This window comes from Salmo salar, chromosome 13 (assembly GCF_965601325.2).
Source record: "Salmo salar chromosome 13, fSalSal1, whole genome shotgun sequence".
NCBI classification, from domain to species: Eukaryota; Metazoa; Chordata; class Actinopteri; order Salmoniformes; family Salmonidae; genus Salmo; species Salmo salar.
The window spans coordinates 16,115,614-16,141,520 of NC_138303.1; the positions used below are offsets into that span (position 1 = coordinate 16,115,614).

Below are 25,907 nucleotides of genomic sequence, written 5' to 3' on the forward strand. Positions count from 1 at the left end.
TATTTTACTAAGTTGATGATGGAAGTTCTAGGCCTACTACTGCATCTCTATGTATTTTACTAAGTTGACGATGGAACTTCTAGGCCTACTGCTGCATCTCTATGTATTTTACTTAGTTGACGATGGAACTTCTAGGCCTACTGCTGCATCTCTATGCTGTGGCAGAGGCTAGTGCTCTCGGCATAGTTGAATTTAAACTTTTAGATTTTTATCATATTACTTTGGATTTTTTTGATGAACCATGTGACAATGACTCTGAGAAACAAAAACTATATTATTGAAATTAAACTGTTCCAAGAAAAATAATCATAACTGGCACACAGATTGGTAGAAATATTATGATAAATTGTAAGCTTGCACAAACTTGTAACTCACGAGCTGCCTATGGTCTTTACTAATAAAACCATTAAAACTATTGTGAAGGCGCAAGCACGTGCACACATAGGAGGTCCGTGAAAAAACGTGCCACCCTATGAAAATCAAAGGCCCGTCTAACTGATTCATTCTGCCGCAGGGTCTTTACGGTTGTTATCAGTAGCCTAGTTGATCAGACTAAGAAATTGTCTCGTTTTCTTCCCAAACAGTTTAGCTGTAGGCTGCTGCATCATTTCTGTGAAGAGTACTTGCTTGTGTAAGTCGGGAGTGATGCGTTATCACGTTTTCTAAATAAATACCGGAGGAGAGTGGAGCGGGGCACACTTTGCTAGATGATGCGCTTTGTGCCCGCCCTGCGCAACCTGCGATTACCGTGAATCTGATTGGTCAAGACACAGAACAGAATGCACAGAACCTGAAGCACTCCAATATAAAGGACAGATAGGCTTTCATAGTGTGCAAGATGACAAACAAATCTTGAGTCATGTGACTCAAGTCCGCATCTCTGATTAGCTGTATAGGGCCATAAGCAAACAAGAAAATGCTTAGCAAGAAGCAGCGCTCCTAGTGGCCGGTGATTTTAATGCTGGAAATCTGAAATCAGTCTTACCTAATTTCTACCAGCATGTCACCTGTGCAAATAGAGGTGAAAAAAAACCTCTAGATCACCTTTACGCCACACACAGAGACGCATACAAAGCTCTCCCTCACACAAATCGGACCTTAGCTCTATCCTCCTGATTCCAGCTTACAAGCAAATATTCATCTGATGGCATTGAGGATTTTACCACATCAGTCACTGGCTTCATTAATAAGTGCATCGACGATGTGATCCCCACAGTGACCGTTCGTACATATCCCAACCAGAAGCCATGGATTAAAGGCTAGAGCTACCGCTTTCAAGGAGCGGGACACTAATCAAGACACTACAGGTGACACTTCAGCGTAATGACACTTCAGCGTCATTACAGGACCAAGATTGAATCATACTCTTCCGGCTCTGATGATCGTCGGCTGTGGCAGGGCTTGCAAACTATCACGGATAAAAAAAGGGAAACTCAGCCGCGACCTGCCCAGTGACAAGAACCTACCAGACAAGCTAAATGCCTTCTACGCTTGCGGTGAGACAAGCAACACTAAACCTTGCATGAGAGCACCAGCTGTTCCGGATGACTGATCACACTTCATAGACGATGTAAAACCTTTAAACAGGTCAACATTCAAAAGGCTGCGTTGCCAGACAGATTACCAGGACTTGTACTCCGAGCATGCGCTGACCAGCTGGCTAGTGAAGTGTCTTCACTGACATTTTCAAACTCTCCCTGATATAGTCTGTAATACCTATGTTTCAAGCAGACCACCATAGTCCCTGGGGTCAAGAACGCCAAGTTAAATGACTATTACCCTGTAGCACTCACATCTGTAGCCATGAAGTGCTTTGAAAGGCTGGTCATGGCTCAAATCAACACCCTCATCCCAGACCCATTCCAATTCGCACACTGCCACAACAGATCTACAGATGAGGCATTATCTATTGCACTCCACACAGACCTTTCCCCCTTGGACAAAAGGATTTCCAACGTGAGAATGCTGTTCATTGACTACAGCACAGAGTTCAACACCATAGTGCCCTCCAAGCTCATCACTTAGCTAAGGACCCTGGGATTAAACACCACCTTCTGCAACTGGATCCTGGACTTCCTGACGGGCCACCCCCAGGTAGTGAGGGTAGGCACCAACACAGGCTGACTCTGTTTTGAGGGGTTTGAGCACCTGGAGGACCTCCTCTGCCACTTTCACGTCATCATCAGACAAGGTGACGATGTCTTTATGTTTTTTTCCCCCAGGGTCTTGTCTGTCAGTGCAGAGTATACAGCTGCCTGCTGCTCAAGATAGCTCTCCAACATGTCATAAGTGGAGTTCCATCTTGTTGTGACATGGTGTATGAGCTTGTGGGGTTGGTAGCTGTAGCATTTCTTGCTTGGTCTTAAGCACATGAGCAGCTGTTGTGCTTTGGTGGACAAAGGAAACCACCTCCCTGATCCTCCCAAGGAGGCCGTCCATCTGGTTCACTGAGAGTTGGCTCCCGTCACTGACACACCAGGGTGATGACCCTTTAAATGTCTGGTCATGCTCCATGTATTTCCATGATCATATGGCTTTCTTGTGGCACAATGCCTACACACCGTAATGGTGTTGTCCACCACCCTTCTTCCGTCATCATATTTGACAAGGAAGCCAAAATGCTCCCATACATGAGACTTAAATGAAGCGGGAGGCTTTTCCAGTTCTTCAGCTCCTCCACTAGCCATGGCTGTCACTGCTCTTTTTTCTTCTTTGCAACGCGAGCATCCAGGATTGATTCGTTGGGTTTCAACAGGCCCCGTTCACGTGAACAATACACACAACTGCTTTAAAAAATATATATTAAAATCAACCTTCAGGCTTCAGAGTAAAACACAACACGCATCTGCCTTGTCTTTATCTTTTCACTGCAACTCTGCATCGAGATTTAGGGAATTATTACTTTAAAAAGTAACAGCGGCAGTAAAACTGTATTTCACACTATGATGGTTAAACTTTGCAATTGATCCGCGGTTCACATGTGGGCCGAACCGTGGGGGGTGATCCGTACGGATCACGGATCAACTACGGTCCGTTAAACCACTAGTCAAGAGCTACAAGTTCCTCAGTGTCCACATCACTGAGGAAATATCATGGTCCAAGCACACCAACAGAGGCTCAACAATTACTTTTCCCCATCAGGAAGCTGAAAAGATTTGGCATGGGCCCTCAGATCCTCAAGAAGTTCTACAGCTTCACCATTGAGAGCATCTTGACTTGCTTTATCACCGGTTGATATGGCAACTGCTTGGCATCCGTCCACAATGTGCTACAGAGGGTAGTGAGAACTACATCAGTACATCACTGGGTCCGAGCTTCCTGCCATCCAGGAGGTGTCAGAGGAAGGCTCTAAAATTGTCAAAGACTCCAGCCACCCAAGTCATAGACTGTTCTCTGTAGTACCGCACAGCAAGCGGTGTCTGGGACCAAAAGGCTCCTGAACAGCTTCTACCCCCAAGCCATTAGACTGTGACTCCTTGTGACGGGTCGGGCGCCTGCAGGCTGACCTCGGTTGGCAGTTGAACAGTGTTTCCTCCGACACATTGGTGCAGCTGGCTTCCGGATTAAGAGGGTGGGAGTGAATACTTTACTGTAGAATCATCCACATACTGGTAATGTGTGGAGAGTTTGGGGCTCATTACCCAGCAACCACTTCCACAAGCTGTGTAAGATTCCTCGGACAAGTGAATAAAATCACTAAGGAAAGCAGGTTGGAACGATTTCAAATTGATTAATTAAATAACTGTCAACATGTACATTACCATTAGCTACAAGAACATGACGTGGTGCCACTTACTTACTGAAAGGCCTATGTTACGATGCATGGTGCAGAAGAGCAGACAGACAGGCAGTTGGCAGTGTGTATGTTGACCAAGTAGGCAGCCAGGCACTAACATTACTGGGTGCTACTCCCGTCCCATCCCGTTGCTACCTGGCAGGCACTAACATTACTGGGTGCTACTCCCGTACCATCCCGTTGCTGCCTGGCAGGCACTAACATTACTGGGTGCTACTCCCGTCCCATCCCATTGCTGCCTGGGAGGCACTAACATTACTGGGTGCTAGTCCTGTCCCGTTGCTGCCTGGCAGGCACTAACATTACTGGGTGCTACTCCGGTCCCATCCCGTTGCTGCCTGGGAGGCACTAACATTACTGGGTGCTATTCCCGTCCTATCCCGTTGCTGCCTGGGAGGCACTAATATTACTGGGTCCGACTCCCGTCCCATCCCGTTGCTGCCTGGCAGGAACTAACATTACTGGGTGCTACTCCTGTCCCGTTTCTGCCTGGCAGGCACTAACATTACTGGGTGCTACTCCTGTCCCGTTGCTGCCTGGCAGGCACTAACATTACTGGGTGCTACTCCAGTCTCGTCCCGTTGCCGCCTGGCAGGCACTAACATTACTGGGTGCTACTCCCGTCCCATCCCGTTGCTGCCTGGCAGGCACTAACATTACTGGGTGCTACTCCCGTCCCATCCCATTGCTGCCTGCGTCTCACCAGCAGGGCTGACCAGAGAGCTGAGCAGAGGGCTGAGCCTGCTGCTGCATTATTGAAGATGAGTGTTGGGTTCATTGAGGCATGTCTGCATCCTGAATCATTTACATCCTGCTAATGTCAGCTCTCATCTACGACCAACGCCTTACTGCCTTCTACAGGTCGGGCCCCCATTCCTTTTCCATGGCCTCTACAACCTTCTCTGCTCTGTGGATCTGGCTGATGTTATGGGAGGGCAGGGTTTTTTACAAAATATATTTTTGTCCTGAATACAAAACGCTATGCCCCACCCTCACGCCTGTTGTTGTACCAAAAAAACATCTGCACTAACATTACAGCACAGCTGGCTGTAAATATGACCACTGTAAGATACGGTAGATCATTATAGGATCCAATTAATATCCGGTTTTGAGTGTCAGCTTTTATGGGCTCTCCTTTGCCAGATGTGTACATGTTCATATCTACCAATGATACAATGTGTTTTAAAATATTTACACAATGCATCTTTTGAATACTCTGTAGTGTCACTGCTCTAGCTACCTTCAACAACATGCAAATAAGCCATATCGCAAGTGAAAACAAAAATTCTCTCTCCAAAGACGTCGGCTAAGATTCTTTTTTTTTCTCCCCCACTTCACCCCGTTGTTTACGCAGTCTGACAAGTCCAGCGAACAGGAGACCTTCAACTTTCATAGCACCACAATATTTACAATTGGAAGACGACAGCCTTAACAGAATCTAGCCTGGCATTACAATGTTAAATCAGTCAGTCATGAAATGAAAAACAGGAGGAGAGCACACATGGAGGACAGGAGGAAGCCACATCATCTCTTGCATGCGGGGGATGGAAAGTCCAACCCACTTCCTCTAAATGAGGATGACTATGTGAAATAATGACCTCTTATTGTTAAAACCAAGGTTGTTACAGGGCACAAGCGGTACTAAGGATCCTACCTCCACTCTGCAAACTGGAATCAGTGTGTGCTCGCTCGCTCGCTCGCGCATGCCAAGCACTATTGAAAGATATTAAGTCCCTTGAGAGATGAGCACAGACTTCTTTATTAGGTCATATCAACCTCCACTCATCTCTGAGCTAGAATAACAGCACTACTGACCATTGGACTTCTAAACTCAATCCCGATAACCTCTTTTAGCCCTTCCCCTCCACTTTGAGTGATCCAGCATCAAGTTGGAGTGGTGTTGAAAATTCAACTTTGAACGAGAGGTAGTGCCTTTTTAGGCCTCTAGATGACCCTCCAAACGATGCGAATCGACATAGACTTCCTATCAAGTGGTTCATCAAAACTCCCATAAAGCTCTGTGACCCAAGGCTCTAATGTTGCTTCAGGAAGATGGCTGACAAAAATACTTTAGTGGAAGCAAATGTAAGTAATTATAACTTAATAACAAAGTGAAGATGGCACTGTAGTAGATGGCCGCCATTTGCTAGCTCCGACCTAACTTTGATTTTGTTGTTTATTTATAAATGTATCTGCTATCATTTCTTACAACCGACAACAACTTTGAACATCAGATTGGCAGTTACCTCAATTCCAGTTTTAACTTCAACTCATCTGTCCTGGGCTCTGTCTGTAATTCCAACTACATCTTCGGGATACCCAAGAGGAAACACCGACGTTACAGTGGCAAGAGGGGGGATCCTGGAGAGATTAAGGCGAAGGAAGAACCGGCAACCTCTTCCCTCCATTCTATTGGCCAAAGTGCAGTCAGTTGATAATAAGATGGATGACCTCAAATCGTGGATTTGCTACCAACATGACTCTCGAAACCGCAATATTCTCAGCTTTTCTGAAACATGGCTCAGACAATATATGGGACTTATTTCACTTCTTCCTGTCCTCTGCCGTAGCCTCAGGGTTGTCTGCGGTACCCCTATTCTTTAGCTATCCAACTCTACGGATTCGTCATTCACCGTACCGACAGGACAGTGGAGTTGGGGAAATCGAGGGGGGAGGGGTATGCCTCTTCATCAACAACTGGTGTGCTGACTCGAGCGAGGTTGAAGTGTTGACTAACTGTTCACCCGTCTTGGAATACCTTATGGTCAAATGCCAAGCTGTTATTGTGACTGTTTCAGCTGTTATTGTGACTGTTGTATACATTCCACCTCAGGACAAGAAACATAACAAGCTGGCATTAAACAAAATGTACAAGGCTATAACCAAGCAGAAAAACGTACATCCAGTGGCTGCTTTTCTGGTTGCCGGCGATTTAATTCTGCTTCATTGAAACGCGTGATGTCCAACTTCCTAGACCACCGTTAATCTACCCTCAAGCAAGCATACAAGGCTCTCCTTGGTCCTACATTCGGCAAATCAGATCAGGTACTCCTGCTTCCTGTTTACAAGCACACGCTCAAACAGGAATTACCCCTAACTCGCTTCGTTGAGAAATGGTCTCCAGAATCAGAGATTATGCTACAGAGCTGCTTTTCTAGCGGTAAGTGGAATGTTTCGGGACTCCACCAATAACATCGACGAGCTAACCACCTCCGTCACCGGCTTCATTAGGAAATGCATCGGTGTTGTTGTCCCCACAGTTAAGGTTCGCTAAACTAAAGGATAGGGCTACTGCAGACAACCCTGAGGCTACAGCAGAGGACAGGAACAAGTACAAGAAGTCCCGCTACGACCTGCACAGAGTCATCAAACGACAAAAGGACAATATAGAAGTAAGGTGGAATCCTATTACACAGGCTCCGACGCCCACCGCATGTAGCAGTGGCTACAGCCCATTATGAATTAGAAAGGATGAGCCAGCCATGATCTTCCCAACGATGCGTCTACTAGACAAACTCAATGCAATTTATCAACGCTTTGACAATAACATAGTGCCAGGTGTGAGGGCTGCCACCAACCTAGAAGATTTGGGTCCGAGCGAGATCACCCATTGGTTATGGCACCCAACTCCATCATCCAGACCCACTCCAATTTGCATACCAACAGAACCATAGACGACACAATCTCAATTGCACTCCACACTGCCCTCACCCACCTAGATAAGAGGAATATCTATGTGAGAATGCTGTTCATTGACCACAGCTCAGCGTTCAACACCATGGTCCCCCTCCAAGCTCGTCAACAAGATTCAGACGCTGGGACTGAACACCTCCCTCTGCAACTGGATCCTCACTTCCTGACGGACCAACCCCAGGTGGTAAGGGTAGGCAACATCACCTCCGCCACGCAGACCCTCAACATGGGGGCCCCACAGGGGTATGTGCTTAGTCGCCTCTTGTACTCCCGGTTCACCCATGACTGCGTGGCAACGCACGACTCCAACACCATCATCAAATTTGCTGACGATAAGACAGTCTGATCACCAGCAACAATGACACAGCATACAGGGAGGAGGTCAGAGACCTGGCAGCGTGGGGCTGGAACAACCTCTCCCTCAACGTTAGTAAGACCGAGGATCGTGAACTACAGGAAACTGAGGGGCGAGCACGCCCCTATCCACATTGACAGAGTAACAGTGTATTGGATCGAGAGCTTCAAGTTCCTCGGTGTCCAAATCACTAAGAACTTAAAATGGTCCACATGCACAGTCAAGAAGAAGGCGCGACAGCAACTCTTCCCACTCAGGAGTTTGAGAACGTTTGGCATGGGCCCATCATGCCAAATAGTGTCCCCTCTACGTCACAATGGGATTCGATGAGTTCTAGCTTCTGTTGCTAGGGCTGTTGCTAGAACTTGCAACATTCTGACTGGATTACGTAATGAACTAAAGCGTCAGTTGCTATGCTGGTTGCTTGGCTCTATTTTACCTCGTAGCAGTCGCGAAGGAAGGATGCGGGCAGTTCTATTTCACCGCATTAACGCTCGCTCAGTCCGCGCAAATAAATTACCTCTGAATTTCTCTCCAAGGGCGGTGTTTTTGAAGGTACACATTGTTAAATAGGAATAAATAATTTAAGCTGTTTTTAGATTGACGTTGCTAGCTACTGTACTTACATAGACAGAGCCTGGACTCCAACCAGGATCTCTAGTGGCACAGCTAGCACTGCAATACAGTGCCTTAGACCACTGTGTCACTTGGGAGTACTATGAAGACACCATTGATCTCGACAAGAGGAGCAACATTCAGAGAAATTCACAATTCAGGGTAACGTTACGCAATTAGATAACTGGACGGATTTAGCTATGTACAACCATTTTTCGTCTAACGTTAACTAGTTGCTAGCTATACATATAGTTCAGTGGAGGCTGCTGATAATGTCTGGAATGGAGTAAATGGAATGGTATCAAACACGTGGTTTCCATGTGGTTGATACCATTCAATTGACTCCATTCCAGCCATCATTATAAGCTGTCCTCCCATCATCAGCCTCCAACGATATAGTTATCTGTCTGTCATATTGAGGTGTCTAGCTAGAAGTTAAACCTGATCAGGGCGGCAGGTAACCTAGTGGTTAGAGCGTTGGACTAATAACCGAAAGGTTGCAAGATCGAATCCCCGAGCTGACAAGGTAAAAATGTTGTTCTGCCCCTGAACAAGGCAGTTAACCCACTGTTCCTAGGCCGTCATTGAAAATAAGAATTTGTTCTTAACTGACTTGCCTAGTAAAATAAAAAATAAAATGGACAGGCGTAAACAATTATGGTAATTCCAAATGCCCTAAACTATGTGACGTGGACAACTACTCTTCTCTTCAACTTGTTAGGCAATCATATTTACATACGCGGAAAGGATGGCCAGCCACACAGGAGGGTGGTTTTTACCAAGGTCATCTTGAGTGACCGAGGTCATGAACGCTGGAACAAGGTATAACATACTTACAGATCACTGAAACCCCACCTGATGTGGTGGAAGTTGTGGAACCAGATCAGAATGCCTTCGAGTACTACCTTCAGGCAGACTGAGGAGGATGTGAAGGCTTTTGACCAGGTAAAAATTATTATCCGCTGATCATTTATTTTCTGTCCCTCTAAGAAATATGTAAGAAATGTATTTGTAATATGAACCATAATTGCATGTATTCCTGTCATCAATCAAGGTGAGACTGAACATGGACAAGGTGCAGAAGAAACAGAAGGAGAGCTACCGGAGCAGAATCAAGAAGGGGACGAAGTGCTACGACACCGGGGCAAATTACTTGGTTTGGAAGAAGGACGAAAGGAAGGCGAGACCTGGGAAACCTCACTGCTCTTTCGCTCCTAGCTGGGGTCACCATCTGTTAAAGTGAATATAAAAAAATCTCAGATAATAACTATTTGCATTTGCACACAAAACCTGATGCTAGTTTTAGTTTCCCCTAACACTGACATTTTTCTCTGTCTACTTAGGGTTACCTCTGTGGAAGCAGCTGGACGGTCGACCACTGGAAGCACTGGCGCCCTACACTTCAGTGAAGCCCAATATACAAAGTATGTAAAGCTTTGGTTGACATTTGAGAAAGCAAGAAAAATGGTAGTTATGTTAAGCTTATAAAAATGTTCTCTCTCCAAATGACTTTAGGACCATCGAATGTCCGAGCTCCCCTGGAGGTATACCGTCCACCAGAACCAGTGAGTTCGGATCAGTCTGATTCTCTGTGCTCTGAGTCGGAGGGGGACCAGCTTGAGAAAGACTATAGCTTCCAAAAGTGTTGAAAAGTACATATCTCCCATTTATAACACTGCACTAATCCATCAAATTTTCTCCCAGCAAAGTGTAACCTGTGTGTTTGCTTGTTTACGTCTCTGTCTGCTACCCTGTTCCCTTTGGGTTCTGTCCAACACTCAGATGTGGATCCACCTGAGGTCCTCCATTACCAACCACCCTCCAACTTTTCTATACATCATTTACAACTACTGTTATTGTCATTATCTGCTAATGTAACCGATGTGAAATGGCTAGTTATTTAGCGGTGGTGCGCGCTAATAGCGTTTCAAATCGGGTGACGTCACTCGCTCTGAGACCTGAAGTAGTTGTTCCCCTTGCTCTGCAAGGGCTGCGGCTTTTGTGGCACGATGGGTAATGATGCTTCATGGGTGTCAGTTGTTGTGTGCAGAGGGTCCCTGGTTCAAGCCCAAGTTGGGGCAAGGAGAGGGGCGGAAGCTAAACCGTTACACTAAGAAAGTGTTCTTGCTCTATCATACTGGGCACATATGTAAAATACACAGATTAACTAAAAACACTAGCACTGCAAACACTCATTTTCCCTCTTCGTCCCCCTTCTGAGACTGGCTGCCTGTTGAGAACAAGTGACAGGCAGAACCTCCCACCCACACAGCAACCACCACCTCTATATATTCCACACACCAGAATTCAGTATTTTATTCTATGATTGCCATCTGAGTGCATAAAAAAAAAAAATAATGACACAACTGTACCAAAAACTATTGAAGTTTATGTATTAAAATCTTAAATATTGGCAGGTTGGTTTTCACAGCTGTTTCACAAGGTGTTCATTATTGTAAGCTGTAAGGTATCCTTTGGTGGTATTTATTTGTTTCACATTATTCATTGTTGTATCCTAGGACCTACAATAGATACATATATATTCAACTACAACGGTGTACTAATGAGCTATGAGATTTAAAGTAAATCATAATAGAGGACTACTAAGATTATACTATTTCAGTGTAGATAAGGGAAGGGCAAGTTAAAATAAAAACATAGCCAGACAAGCCAGTGTATGAATCAAACGGATTTGCAAATGAATGGAGTGGAAAGTAGCGGACTTCGTGATCTGTAAGGTAAGTAACTTTAATGTGTCAAGCAGATTGCATGTTTTCTCTGCCATTTCCAAAACATTGCAGTATTTAAGACATGGATTTCATGTTGTAATGTTAACAAGGTACCCAAAAGTAGTTTGAAGTAATGTTTTCATTTCATTAGCTAAACAAAACCTGTTTAAACAGTGAAATTGACGCGGAAATCAGCCTTGTTTGCATAGCAATGATGAAAAGAACGTCATTTAGGCTGTAATGATCTCCAAAATGTGAATCATTAGGTCATCCCACCGCTGATATAGCAACGGATGCTAATTGTTTATCCAATCCCATTGTGACGTAGAGGGGGGCATTATTTGGCATGACAGGCCCTCAAATCCTCAAAAGGTTCTACAGCTGTACCATTGAGAGCATCTTGACTGGCTGCGTCACTGCTTGGTATGGCAAGAGCACTGCCGTCGATTGCATGGCGCTGCAGAGAGTGGCGCGGACAACTAAGTACCATCACTGGGGCCGAGCTCCTGGTCATCAAATCTGACACCAACAAGCTCCTGAACAGCTTATATCCCCAAGCCATAAGACTGCTAAATAGCTAACTAAATGGCTACATGGACTATCTGAGTTGACCTTTGCATTTTATTTTTGGACTGCACACAGGGCCATACATACTACGCACACATACAAACACTCCATCATTTGCTCTCACACACAACATACACACACATTTACACTGACTCTACACACCCACTTGCATACAATCATCATATACGCTGCTGCTACTCTGTTTATCATATATCCTGATGCCTAGTCACCTCACCCCTATACATATCTACCTCTATCGATCCAGTATCCCCGCACATTGTAAATATGGTACTGACCCTATATATAGTTTGCTTACTTTATCGTGTTCTTCGTATTTCTATCTTGTGTTTTTGTTCTACCTTGTTATTCTTAGTATTACATGATTATTCATTACTGTATTGTTGGGGTTAGAGCTTACAAGAAACACATTTGACTGTACTTGTGCATGTGACATTAAAACTAGAAACTCGAATCATGCAAAAAAAATGTACAGTTAAGAGGAATGCATTAGTTAATGTTGAGAAAAACCCTTATCCATATTTACGGAAATTGCTTTTTAATAAGCTAGCTGTCTAGCTAACATTAGCCAACTAGCTATACATTTAGCTTGCTATATAGACGTTTCACATTTGTATGAATGTGTCGTTTAATGTTTTAGGGACTCCTAAGCAAACCAGGCTGTCCTCTTGTGAAATCCAGTGGATGGATAGATTATTTACATCTAGCTAGCTACCTAAAGCATTTACTGCAAATTGAATGTACAATTTTGTAAGCTTGCCAACCCCTATCACAGAGTGATTCCATGTAACTTTTGTGATTTGTTAAGCAACATTTTACTCCTGAACTAATTTAGGCTTGCCTAAGCAAAGGGCCTGAATACTTGTGCAACGACTATATTTTAGGTAAGAATGTTAAAATATGTATTACATTTTTCTTCCACTTTGACAAGAGTATTTTCTGTAGATTGTTGACAAAAAATGACAAATCCATTTGGATCCAACTTTGGTAACACTTTTTCAAGCCACTGTATTGGCAGTTTCCTTCCCTTGGCAAACTAAAAAGCACTACCACTATTGAAAGACAAGTTGCTTTGAGACCAACTTTTATCTGCTGTGATTGCGTTTTTGTTTTGAGTTTTACATCTAGCACTAGACTGTAGAATTAGCAACAGTCATCAAAATTATTAAAAGTTTTAAAAAACAATTCTAATAAATGCAACAGTTGGACAATGGACAAAGATACTACACACTAAGATTTTTTTTACATCCATCAGATATTAACTGAATTATAGCACAACATATTTTACTGGCATGGACCAATAATGAATGAATGCAATTCCGGTACTACATTTATTGTCAAATCTCATTCTTTTATATTTTGTGTTAATATAAAGAAAATTATCTGCATAAATACTCGGGGTATTTGCAAATATGAATAAATTAACATAACGGGGTTGAATATGGCATCAACCACCAGAAACTTGTTCTTTCTAGCCCTACCTGCACTGTATAGACTGCCTCACTAATTATGGTTGTCACGTTCTGTTGCATAATTTAACAAGTGTGTCAATAACAGGATACCCTCGGATTAAAAATCAACAGGCTTGGCTCTAGATTACACCAATCTATACATACTTTACATTGTTTGCGAGATCAGACATAAATGTCACTAAAATCCAAGGGTTAATTTTTGGGAAGTTGCTTTCATTTCAGCGCATCTCATTTGTAAACAACTGTATTAAATAGTGATGCACCGATATGACATTTTTAGGACGATACCGATATTTTAAGCTAATATCGGCCGATTCCGATATGTTCACCGATATATCGTGCATGCCTAGAATTAAATTGTAACTTTTTTCAGTTCCACATCAAATTAACAACCATCAAAATAAAGTATTTTCTTCTCTTTCTTGTGATGTGAGTCTCGAGACAATGCATTAAATCCCAGACAAAGCTTTAGCTACTACAGCGACTGAAATGACTGCAACACTTAAAGAGCTACAGTTAGTTTCAGAATGGGTGGCAAGGAATAAGTTAGTCCTAAATGTTTCAAAAACAAAAAGCATTGTTTTTGGGACAAATTATTCACTAAACCTCAACCAAATCTTGTAATGAAAAATTTGGAAATTTAGCAAGTTGAGGTGACTAAACTGCTTGGAGTAACCCTGGATTGTAAACTGTCATGGTCAAAACATATTGATACAACAGTAGCTAAGAAAGTGCTGCTCTGCCTTAAGAGCACTATCAACAAAGCAGGTCACAACAAGGCAGGTTCTGCAGGCCCTGGTTCTGTCCCACCTGGACTGCTGTTCAGTCGTGTGGTTAAGTGCCACAAAAAGGGACTTAGGAAAATTGCAATTGGCTCATAACAGGGCAGCACAGCTGGCCTGTTAATGTACACAGAGAGCTAACATTAATAATATACATGTCAATCTCTCCTAGCTCAAAGTGGAGGAGAGATTGACTTCATCACTACTTATATTTATGAGAGGTATTGACATGTTGAATGCACCAAGCTGTCTGTTTGAACTACTGGCGGACAGCTTGGACACCCATGCAACCAGAGGACTCTTCACAGTCCCCAAGTCCAGAACATACTACGGGAGGCACACAGTACTACATAGAGCCATGACTATATGGAACTCTATTCCACATTAAGTAACTCATGCAAGCAGTCAAAAACCAGATAAAAATACACCTTATGAAACAGCAGTGACTGTGAAGAGACACAAACACAGGCATAGACACAAACACAGGCGTACACATGTAGACATGGATTTTGTGTTGTAGATATGTGGTAGTAGAGCAGTGGCCTGAGGGTACACAATGTGTTGTGATATCTGTTGTAATTGTATTGTAATGTTTTTAAAATTGTATAACTGCCTTAATTTTGCTGGACTCCAGGAAGCTGCTGCCTTGGCAGGAACTAATGGGGATCCATAATAAATACAAAGAGACGCAACGGAAAGACGATGTATTCCATTGAGCCCATCTCAGCCATTACCGGGGTGCGTTTGCCAGGTCATTACAATCATTTCCACGGTCGTAGATTTAACGGGGAAAAACAGCAGGCACGAGCAAGAAGAGTATGAAAGAGTCGCAGGAGTAAAATGAAAGCAATCAACCCAGCGAGATTTAAATGACAAGAGGATTCTGCACCCCTCCATCAAAGGAAATCGACAGATCTTCAGGTGGGTGGGTCATGCGCGTTGCTAGCAGTACAATCTCCTTTTCTCTCTCCCTCTCTCTGAGATTCATTTAACTGGGTTATAGAAGAAGAGCACAGAAAGGATGCAAGTGAATTTGAATACTTCCAAGATTTGAGCTAAATATTCAAAAGTTATAAGCATAAATGTCAATGTGAAATGAGCTTTAAACACTGTAGCATTTTAGAACATGGTGTAGTGTAAACATATTGCTAGGTTCAGAAATCTTGCCATTGTCCTTGCATCTTTCACCTCATATCTGTACTCTCTACGCCATGATTAACTTAAGACACATTTCAACAAACAAGCTCTCTTTTCAGTATCATGTAACTAAGACTTGGCCTATATAAAAGTCTTAATAATTCAATCAATCATTGCAGTAGTTACAGCACAGCATCTACAAAGAAAACAGTAATGATGAAAATATCCTCTTTAACATCGCCAACAGGAGGACCATTATGAAGATCAAGAAAAAACATCAAGGGTGAAACGAGAGTTTTATTTGAGAGTGAACTACTTCAAATGTTTATTTGCTAGTGCTTTCCTAAACGCATGCCCTGGAGTGTGCCCTCTGAGTGCAGTGCAGCACAGCCCTATCACGATGTTACAGACCTTCATGAAACTAAAGCCTGATGATATCATTGAGCTTGAGTGCCTGCACGCTCACAATAAGGACGGCATTCAGACAGAGACCCAAGTCTGAGCACTGATGACAAGTCCAGGTAGTGAAACTGGGTCAGTCTCTATTGAGCTTATGGTACGTTTTAAAGCTTATCTACATCAGTTTAACGTGAAATGTTACTATGGTTGACATTTTGGATCTGCGAATGCCATTTCGATTTGAATTTCTGAAACAGTCTTTAATACCTAGCCAGTAACAACACCACAGCTAGCATACTTAGCATAACTTTATTATGTTTCACTGTGCTAATCATTCTAAAAAGTGCTTTAATTTCATTCTGAATAGCTTTTCTTGTAAACTCCGCTAGTTTTATATGGTAATGGTGTTCCATTTACCACTCCACTCTACATAATGCCTCATGGACTTTAAATTAGCACGGATAATACTTAGAACGGAACTTGTGCTAATCTGGTCGAGGACAACAGCAGAACAGGGTGCAGAGGAATCTCAAAAACACAGCCAGCCGAACCACCCTGACCTTATTAAAAGAAAACAACAAAAATGTTATGCAGAGCCCACAGCTTATTAGTTTGAACAAAGAGCCGTTTCAAGTGTATCTGAGCACTCCAATAGTGGCAAATTTAAAATCGAATTACCGTAAAATGTTCAATGCCAAATCTCAAATAGCTGCCTGTCCCTTTTAATAGCCAAGCAATGGCAAACATTTCACCAAATAAATGACCCGTCTAAATTAATTATTTACGAAGTTAACATGAGTTACCATGAATTGTTTGTTACATTAAATAATTCAGTAATGACAAAAGAATTATGCCATTTTAAATCACCAGTAAGAAACTGCTAACAGCTGAGAACCGCTAACAGCTGAGAACCGCTAACAGCTGAGAACCGCTAACAGCTGAGAACCGCTAACAGCTGAGAACCGCTAACAGCTGAGAACCGCTAACAGCTGAGAACCGCTAACAGCTGAGAACCGCTAACAGCTGAGAACCGCTAACAGCTGAGAACCGCTAACAGCTGAGAACCGCTAACAGCTGAGAACCGCTAACAGCTGAGAACCGCTAACAGCTGAGAACTGCTAGCTAACTGGCAATCATAACAACAATCAACTTCGGGAGTACAGACCCCTAGAAATTGACCAATCGCCCTCTAAGAACTGCCGAAAAAGCACAGTCAAGGAAAATAATTATTCTGTCAAGGACATTGACTCTACTTAAAAATATATATATATACTAAGACAAAGTAAACGTGACAGTGTGTAAATGATAACACATAAGTGCAGGAAATGAAGAAATTGTTGGAAGGGAATGTTGGAATTAAACAATTAACTATGCAAATGAGAAAAAGCTGTGTGTATTAAGGAAATAGAAGCCTGGCGTAAATAGAACCCTGTCTCTAAAAAGCACCTGTTGTGTTCAGTGATTTAAGCATATAAACTTCCGTGATATTAATTTAAGTTTTACGGTATTATAAATAGGAACGGAAAAACATTTAAGAGTGGATTATAAAAGCAAGACAGTGAATCAGGTTCAAATGTAATAATATAATTGAATAAATCCCCCACTGTGAAGGAGCAGGATAGTGTCTATTTATGCAAGTAGTTAGAGAATAGGTTATTTTAGGTGAAACAATTTCTACTTTTGCCCTCAAGACATGAAGCAAGATGTACTGGAATAATCAACAGTCAACTCTCATCTTTAAGCACCCTCTGTTTTTTGGTTCAACAGTAATAACCATAAACTCACGATTCAAAAAATAAACTGCACGAACAGCGAAAACTCTGAACTTCCTAGTTGGGCTACATTTCAGCAGACAAAATGAAAGCAAATCTTAACTGGCTTTAAAACGTACATTGCCATTCGACAGACAAAATACTAAGCAAAATATGTAGGCATACAGTTCATTCGGAAAGTATTAAGACCCCTTGAGTTTTTCCACATTTTCTTATGTTACAGTCGTATTTTAAAATAGATTAAATAAATAGAAAAATCAACCAACACACAATACCCCATAATGACAAAGCGAAAACAGGTTTAGATATTTTTGCAAATGTATTAAATATTAAAACAGAAATACCTTATGTCAGTATTCAGTCCATTTGCTATGAGACTCGAAATTGAGCTCACGTGCATCCTGTTTCCATTGCTCATCCTTGAGATGTTTCTACAACTTGACTGTAGTCCACCTGTGGTCAACTCCATCGAATAGACATGATTTGGAAAGGCACACACCTGTCTATATAAAGGTCCCACAGTTGACAGCGCATGTCAGAGCAAGAACTAAGTCATGAGGTCGAAGGAATAGTTTGTATAGCGCCAAGACAGGAATGTGTCGAGGCACAGATCTGGGGAAGGGAACTAAAAAAAATGTCTGCAGCATTGAAGGTCCCCAAGAACACAGTGGCCTCCATCCTTATTAAATGGAAGAAGTTTGGAACCACAAAGACTCTTCCTAGAGCTGGCCGCCCGGGCAAACTGAGTAATCGGGGGAGAAGGGCCTTGGTCAGGGAGGTGACCAAGAACCCGATGGTCATTCTGACAGAGCTCCAGAGTTCCTCTGTGGAGATGAGAGAACCTTCCAGAAGGACAACCATCGGTGTAGCATTCCACCAATCAGGCCTTTATGGTAGAGTGGCCAGAGAGAAGCCACTCCTCAGTAAAAGACACATGACAACCCGCTTGTAGAACTCTTTGACCATGAGAAACAAGATTCTCTGGTCTGATGAAACCAAGATTGAACTCTTCAGCCTGAATACCAAGCGTCACGTCTGGAGGAAACCTGGCACCATCCCTATGCTGAAGTATGGTGGTGGCAGCATCATGCTGTGGGGATGTTTTTTAGGGGCAGGGACTGGGAGACTAGTCAGGATCAAGGGAATGATGAAGATGAAGTACAGAGAGGTCATTGATGAAAACCTGCTCCAAAGCGCTCAGGACCTCAGACTGGGGTGAAGTTTCACCTTCCAACAGGACAATGACCCTTAGCACACAGCCAAGACAATGCAGGAGTGGCTTTGGGAGAAGTCTCTGAATGTCCTTGAGTGGCCCAGCCAGAGCCCGGACTTGAACCCAATCGAACATCTCTGGAGAGACCTGAAAATAGCTGTGCAGCGACGCTCCCCATCCAACCTGACAGAACCGGAGAGGATCTGCAGAGAAGAATTGGAGAAACTCCTCAAATACAGGTGTGCCAAGCTAAGCTTGTAGCGTCATACCCAAGAAGACTGAAAGCTGTAATCGCTGCCAAAGGCGTTTTTATAAATGTACAAACATTTCTAAAAAACGGTTTCTGCTTTGTCATTATGGGGTAGTGTATAGATTGATGAGTGAATTATTATTATTTTTTAATCCATTTTAGAATATGACTAATAAAATGTGGAAAAAGTCAAGGGGTCTGAATACTTTCCAAATGCACTGTACTTAAAGTAGCTACAAATAGTAACATTTCTTGAAAAATAACAGTATTGAAAAAACCATCCTGTGGCTATTTCCAAATACCCCGGTATACAGTATATACGGTATATCGCCCAAGCTCAGAACGTTACCTATCCTGCTGTCCATGACATAGGTCTCGATGATAGCACTCTTCTTACAGATGTCATCAGCCATGGAGGAGCAGCTGACCTCTAGGTGTTTCACCTGCAAACACAGTAGATAGACATATTAGATGCACCAGAAACACAGGAATAGATACATACTGTATACAAAGCACCCGTCACAGCTAACAGCATGTACCAAGTCCATCAATCATCTCTCACACAGAGCAGGCAGGCAGGCAGCCAGTATAAGTATATAATATGATCTCGGGAAAAACATCCCAGGCAGCATAACAGCCAGGCCAAGGCACGAAAACAGCAAAGCACAAAAACAAGCAACAGCAATAGGTTCCTGTTCAGTGCAGCTACAGACATATTCAGGAGCATTTCAAAGTGATTTAAAATCATCAGTAAAAGATGGTATCACAATTTCATTGGGGAATAAATCAATTCTAGTGGTCCAAAAATAAAGATTCATCACTGCCGCAGACTGCAGAGAGGAACATTAACCTTATTCCACAACTTTCTTTCATGTCATCTCATTCCAAAATCATGGCCATTAATATGGAGTTGGTCCTCCCTTCGCTGCCTTAACAGCCTCCACTCTTCTGGGAAGGCTTTCCACTAGATGTTGGAACATTGCTGCAGGGACTTTAAGCAAGAGCGTTAGTGAGGTCGGGCACTGATGTAGCGCAATTAGGCCTGGCTCGCAGTCGGCATTCCAATTCATCCCAAAGATGTTCGATGGGGTTGATGTCAGGGCTTAGTGCAGGACAGTCAAATTCTTACACACCAATCTCGACAAACCATTTCTGTATGGACCTCACTTTGTGTACCGGGGCTTTGTTAAGCTGAAACAGGAAAGAGCCTACCCCAAACTGTTGCCAAAAAGTTGGAAGTACAGAATCGTCTAGAATGTCATTGTATGATATAGCATTAAGATTTCCCTTCACTGGAACTAAGGAGCCTAGCCTGAACCATGAAAAACAGCCCCAGATCATTATTCCTCCTCCACAAACTGTACATTTGGCACTATGCATTCAGCAAGGTAGCGTTCTCCTGGCATCCGCCAAACCTAAATTCGTCCGTCGGACTGCCAGATGGTGAGTGTGATTTAACACTCCAGAGAATGCGTTTCAGCACTCTGCGGTCCCGTTCTGTGAGCTTGTGTGGCCTACCACTTCGGGCTGAGCCGTTGTTGCTCCTAGACATTTCCACTTCACAATAACAGCACTTACAGTTGACTGGGGCAGCTCTAGCAGGGCAGAAATAGGATGAACTGACTTGTTGGAAAGATGGCATACCTATGACTGTGCCACATTGAAAGTCCACTGAGCTCTTCAGTAAGGCCATTCTACTGCCAATGTTTGTCTATGGAGATTGCATGGCTGTGTGCCCAATTTTATACCCGTCGCGTGTGGCTGAATTAGCCAAAACCACAAACTTAAAGGGGTGTCCACATCATATTGGCCATGTTTAATTTTTTATTTTATTTATTTCACCTTTATTTGACCAGGTAGGCTAGTTGAGAACAAGTTCTCATTTGCAACTGCGACCTGGCCAAGATAACGCATAGCAATTTGACACATACAACAACACAGAGTTACACATGGAATAAACAAAACATACAGTCAATAATACAGTAGAAAAAAAAGAAGAAAAAAAACTATATACAGTGAGTGCAAATGAGGTAAGATAAGGGAGTTAAGGTAATAAATAGGCCATGGTGGCGAAGTAATTACAATATAGCAATTAAATACTGGAATGGTGGATGTGCAGAAGATGAATGTGCAAGTATAGATACTGGGGTGCAAAGAAGCAAGATAAATAAATAAATACCGTATGGGAATGAGGTAGATAGATGGACTGTTTACAGATGGGCTATGTACACGTGCAGTGATCTGTGAGCTGCTCTGACAGCTGGTGCTTAAAGCTAGTGAGGGAGATATGAGTCTCCAGCTTCAGAGATTTTTGCACTTCGTTCCAGTCATTGGCAGCAGAGAACTGGAAGGAAAGGCGACCAAAGGAGGAATTGGCTTTGGGGGTGACCAGTGAGATATACCTGCTGGAGCGCGTGCTACGAGTGGGTGCTGCTATGGTGACCAGTGAGCTGAGATAAGGCAGGGCTTTACCTAGCAGAGACTTGTAGATAACCTGTAGCCAGTGGGTTTGGCGACGAGTATGAAGCGAGGGCCAACCAACGAGAGCGTACAGGTCGCAATGGTGGGTAGTGTATGGGGCTTTGGTGACTGACGGATGGCACTGTGATAGACTGCATCTAGTTTGTTGAGTAGAGTGTTGGAGGCTATTTTATAGATGACATCGCCAAAGTCGAGGATTGGTAGGATGGTCAGTTTTACGAGGGTATGTTTGGCAGCATGAGTGAAGGATGCTTTGTTGCGATATAGGAAGCAGATTCTAGATTACATTTTGGATTGGATGCTTAATGTGAGTCTGGAAGGAGATTTTACAGTCTAACCAGACACCTAGGTACAGTGAGGGAAAAAAGTATTTGATCCCCTGCTGATTTTGTACGTTTGCCCACTGACAAAAAAATGTATCAGTCTATAATTTTAATGGTAGGTTTATTTGAACAGTGAGAGACAGAATAACAACAAAAAAATCCAGAAAAACGCATGTCAAAAATGTTATAAAATGATTTGCATTTTAATGAGCGAAATAATTATTTGACCCCTCTGCAAAACATGACTTAATACTGGGTTGCAAAACCCTTGTTGGCGATCACAGAGGTCAGACATTTCTTGTAGTTGGCCACCAGGTTTGCACATATATCAGAAGGGATTTTGTCCCACTCCTCTGTGCAGATCCTCTCCAAGTCATTAAGGTTTCGAGGTTGACGTTTGGCAACTCGAACCTTCAGCTCCCTCCACAGATTTTCTGTGGGATTAAGGTCTGGAGACTGACTAGGCCACTCCAGGACCTTAATGTGCTTCTTCTTGAGCCACTCCTTTGTTGCCTTGGCCGTGTGTTTTGGGTCATTGTCATGCTGGAATACCCATCCATGACCCATTTTCAATGCCCTGGCTGAGGGAAGGAGGTTCTCACCCAAGATTTGACGGTACATGGCCCCGTCCATCGTCTCTTTGATGCGGTGAAGTTGTCCTGTCCCCTTAGCAGAAAAACACCCCCAAAGCATAATGTTTCCACCTCCATGTTTGACGGTGGGGATGGTGTTCTTGGGGTCATAGGCAGCATTCCTCCTCCTCCAAACACGGCGAGTTGAGTTGATGCCAAAGAGCTCCATTTTGGTCTCATCTGACCACAACACTTTCACCCAGTTGTCCTCTGAATCATTCAGATGTTCATTGGCAAACTTCAGACGGGCATGTATATGTGCTTTCTTGAGCAGGGGGACCTTGCGGGCGCAGCAGGATTTCAGTCCTTCACTGCATAGTGTGTTACCAATAGTTTTTTTGGTGACTACGGTCCCAGCTGCCTTGAGATCATTGACAAGATCCTCCCGTGTAGTTCTGGGCTGATTCCTCATCGTTCTCATGATCATTGCAACTCCACGAGGTGAGATCTTGCATGGAGCCCCAGGCCGAGAGAGATTGACAGTTCTTTTGTTCTCCAGCCTTGTGTAGGTCTACAATCTTGTCCCCGACATCCTTGGAGAGCTCTTTGGTCTTGGCCATGGTGGAGAGTTTGGAATCTGATTGATTGATTGCTTCTGTGGACAGGTGTCTTTTATACAGGTAACAGGCTGAGATTAGGAGCACTCCCTTTAAGAGTGTGCTCCTAATCTCAGCTCGTTACCTGTATAAAAGACACATGGGAGCCAGAAATCGTTCTGATTGAGAGGGGCTCAAATACTTATTTCCCTCATTAAAATGCAAATCAATTTATAACATTATTGACATGTGTTTTTCAGGATTTTTTGTTGTTATTCTGTCTCACTGTTCAAATAAACCTAACATTAAAAGTATTTTTACTGCTCCAACTACATTGGTAACCGGTTTATAATAGCAATAAAGCACTTCAGGGGTTTGTGATATATGGCCAATATACCACAGCTAAGTGCGTTATCCAGGAACTCAGCTTGGCGTCGTGCCTAAGGACAGCCCTTAGCCGTGGTATATTGGCCATATACCACACCTTCTCGAGCCTTACTGCTTATGTATACACTAGTATTATATTATAATTAAGTATGAATAGCATAGAGATTCTACCTTCTCCTCCAACATCCACTTCTCCTGCTGCACCTCAGCCAGCCTCTGGAACAGCTCCCCAACCTCATCATCAGACAGGTCAGCAGGCCGCTGGGACTGGGGGCTGCCGCTGGCGGACTGGGGACACACGGGACCAGAGAGCACTGTTACACCTTCCCTACATTAACTTAGAGACAGAGTCAGACAGAGCGAGAAGCTATTTTGTGCAATCCGTTTACTACACTTCTCTCTCTACACCCCTTACCAGGGGTGGAACAAGCTTATCTCTGTATTATACACACAGAACTGGAATACGTATTTGATCTGTTCAGTGGAAACAATTGGAGGATTCTGAATTGTATGGTTTAGAGATTTATTTTTCTCTGTCTTTCCCTTTCCTTAACAATCCACATCCCTGGCAGAGAAACATTACAAGACATGTATTTATTCAAAAGGATTCTAATTATAGTATCCACTGTTTTTTTAAAGCTATTAATAGCAGAGGAGCACATAAACATGAAATGCATGTGAGCTCCCTGTTGAGCTGCCTGTCATGACCGTGGTTGCTGAAAGTTCAGCCTCTCATCTCTGCCTCAGTATGTACTGTTTGTACTCTGTGCAGCTACCAATGCAATATAAGAGGTACTGTGTTGCTGCAGACATCATCATTGGTTGTCTTGGTGGTTCCTTACATCAAAACATTTCTCATAATTCTATGGGTGGATTATGCAGTTTCATAACTCTTTTCCACCTCATTTGTACTCTTTACTGTCAAACATCAATCTCGTCAACACTCTGCGTACCATTGCTTTCACGAACTACAATGCATGTGCCTTGGCCAGTTCTGTGGACTCGTGTGCAGACTTGGTTTCCTGTCTCTAGCTGACTAGTGTAGTGTACTTTGTTGGTGCTCTGTGCTGACTGGTGTAGTCTACAGTACCTTGTTGGTGCTCTGTGCTGACTGGTGTAGTCTACAGTACCTTGTTGGTGATCTGTGCTGACTGGTGTAGTCTACAGTACCTTGTTGGTGTTCTGTGCTGACTGGTGTAGTCTACAGTACCTTGTTGGTGCTCTGTGCTGACTGGTGTAGTCTACAGTACCTTGTTGATGCTCTGTGATGTGGCTCCCTCCTTCATGATCTCCCCGTAGCTGAAGGACGAGACACTGCTGCTATCTCCCCTCTGCTGCTTAGGACTAGGAGAGCTGATCTCTGACAACACCAGCTCCTCCAGGCCTGGAAACACACACAAACACTCTCTCAATGTGGGAGTCTTACTGAGGAATTACAGCTGAAGTAATTATTTCTAAGTGGTGAAAAAAGTAGTTAGTGTTCAATCATCAAACACCTTTTGACATTTTTTGACGTGGTTAATATTCCCTTTCAGGACATATCAAAGCAAGGGCACACTGCTGACCATTTCAACGCACTTACGTATGGCTGGTTTTCATAAGCTGCATTACTGTCCTCCCAACTGTAACTACAGAACATAGTCTACCACCAACATCCATTACGTGGCTTGGATAAGGAAACAAACACAGTAATTAAGTTAGGACCCAGTGCATTATGCATAGAGGGAAGTCTCAGTCCGTGGGTACTTATGGATTTCCCATAGAAAACTAATGGCTGCTGTGGGAAGAACTTCTTGGCAGGCGTATATACAGTTGAAGTCGGAAGTTTACATAAGAGTTTTGATTACTCCAGCCTAAGTGTTTTTCAACAACTCCACAAATTTCTTGTTAATAAACTATAGTTTTGGCAAGTCAGTTAGGACATCTACTTTGTACATGACACAAGTCATTTTTCCAACAATTATTTACAGACAGATTATTTCACTTATAATTCACCGTATCACAATTCCAGTGGGTCAGAAGTTTACATACACTAAGTTGACTGTGCCTTTAAACAGATTGGAAAATTCCAGAAAATGATGTCATGGCTTTAGAAGCTTCTGATAGGCTAATTGACATCATTTGAGTCAATTGGAGGTGTACCTGTGGATGTATTTCAAGGCCTACCTTCAAACTCTGTGCCTCTTTGCTTGACATCATGGGAAAATCAAAAGAAATCAGCCAAGACCTCAGAAAAAAATGGTAGACCTCCACAAGTCTGGTTCATCCTTGGGAGCAGTTTCCAAACACCTGAAGGTACCACGTTCATCTGTACAAACAATAGTACGCAAGTATAAACACCATGGGACCATGCAGCCGTCATACCGCTCAGGAAGGAGATGCGTTCTGTCTCCTAGAGATGAACGTACTTTGGTGCGAAAAGTGCAAATCAATCCCAGAACAACAGCAAAGGACCTTGTGAAGATGCTGGAGGAAACAGGTACAAAAGTATCTATATCCACAGTAAAACGAGTCCTATATCGACATAACTTGAAAGGCCGCTCAGCAAGGAAGAAGCCACTGCTCCAAAACAGCCATAAAAAGCTACACTATGGATTGAAACTGCACATGGGGACAAAGATCATACTTTTTGGAGAAATGCCCTCTGGTCTGATGAAACAGAAATAGAACTGTTTGGCCATAATGACCATCGTTATGTTTGGAGGAAAAAGGGGGATGCTTGCAAGCCGAAGAACACCATCCCAACCATG

General features: G+C 43.2%; 1 protein-coding gene across 4 annotated transcripts in view; it reads right to left on the bottom strand.

The window, feature by feature from the left end:
- LOC106566491 (GRIP1-associated protein 1) overlaps window positions 1-25,907 on the bottom strand; it is an 85,740-nt gene that overhangs the window by 23,112 nt on the left and 36,721 nt on the right. For all 4 annotated transcript variants that reach the window (XM_014134569.3, XM_045692969.2, XM_045692968.2 and 1 more), the window contains 3 exons: window positions 24,408-24,541; window positions 23,329-23,445; window positions 19,148-19,241 (listed from right to left, as the gene is read on the bottom strand). In XM_014134569.3, coding sequence (XP_013990044.3) covers window positions 19,148-19,241; window positions 23,329-23,445; window positions 24,408-24,541 — 345 coding nt within the window. The remainder of the gene's footprint in view (window positions 1-19,147; window positions 19,242-23,328; window positions 23,446-24,407; window positions 24,542-25,907) is intronic.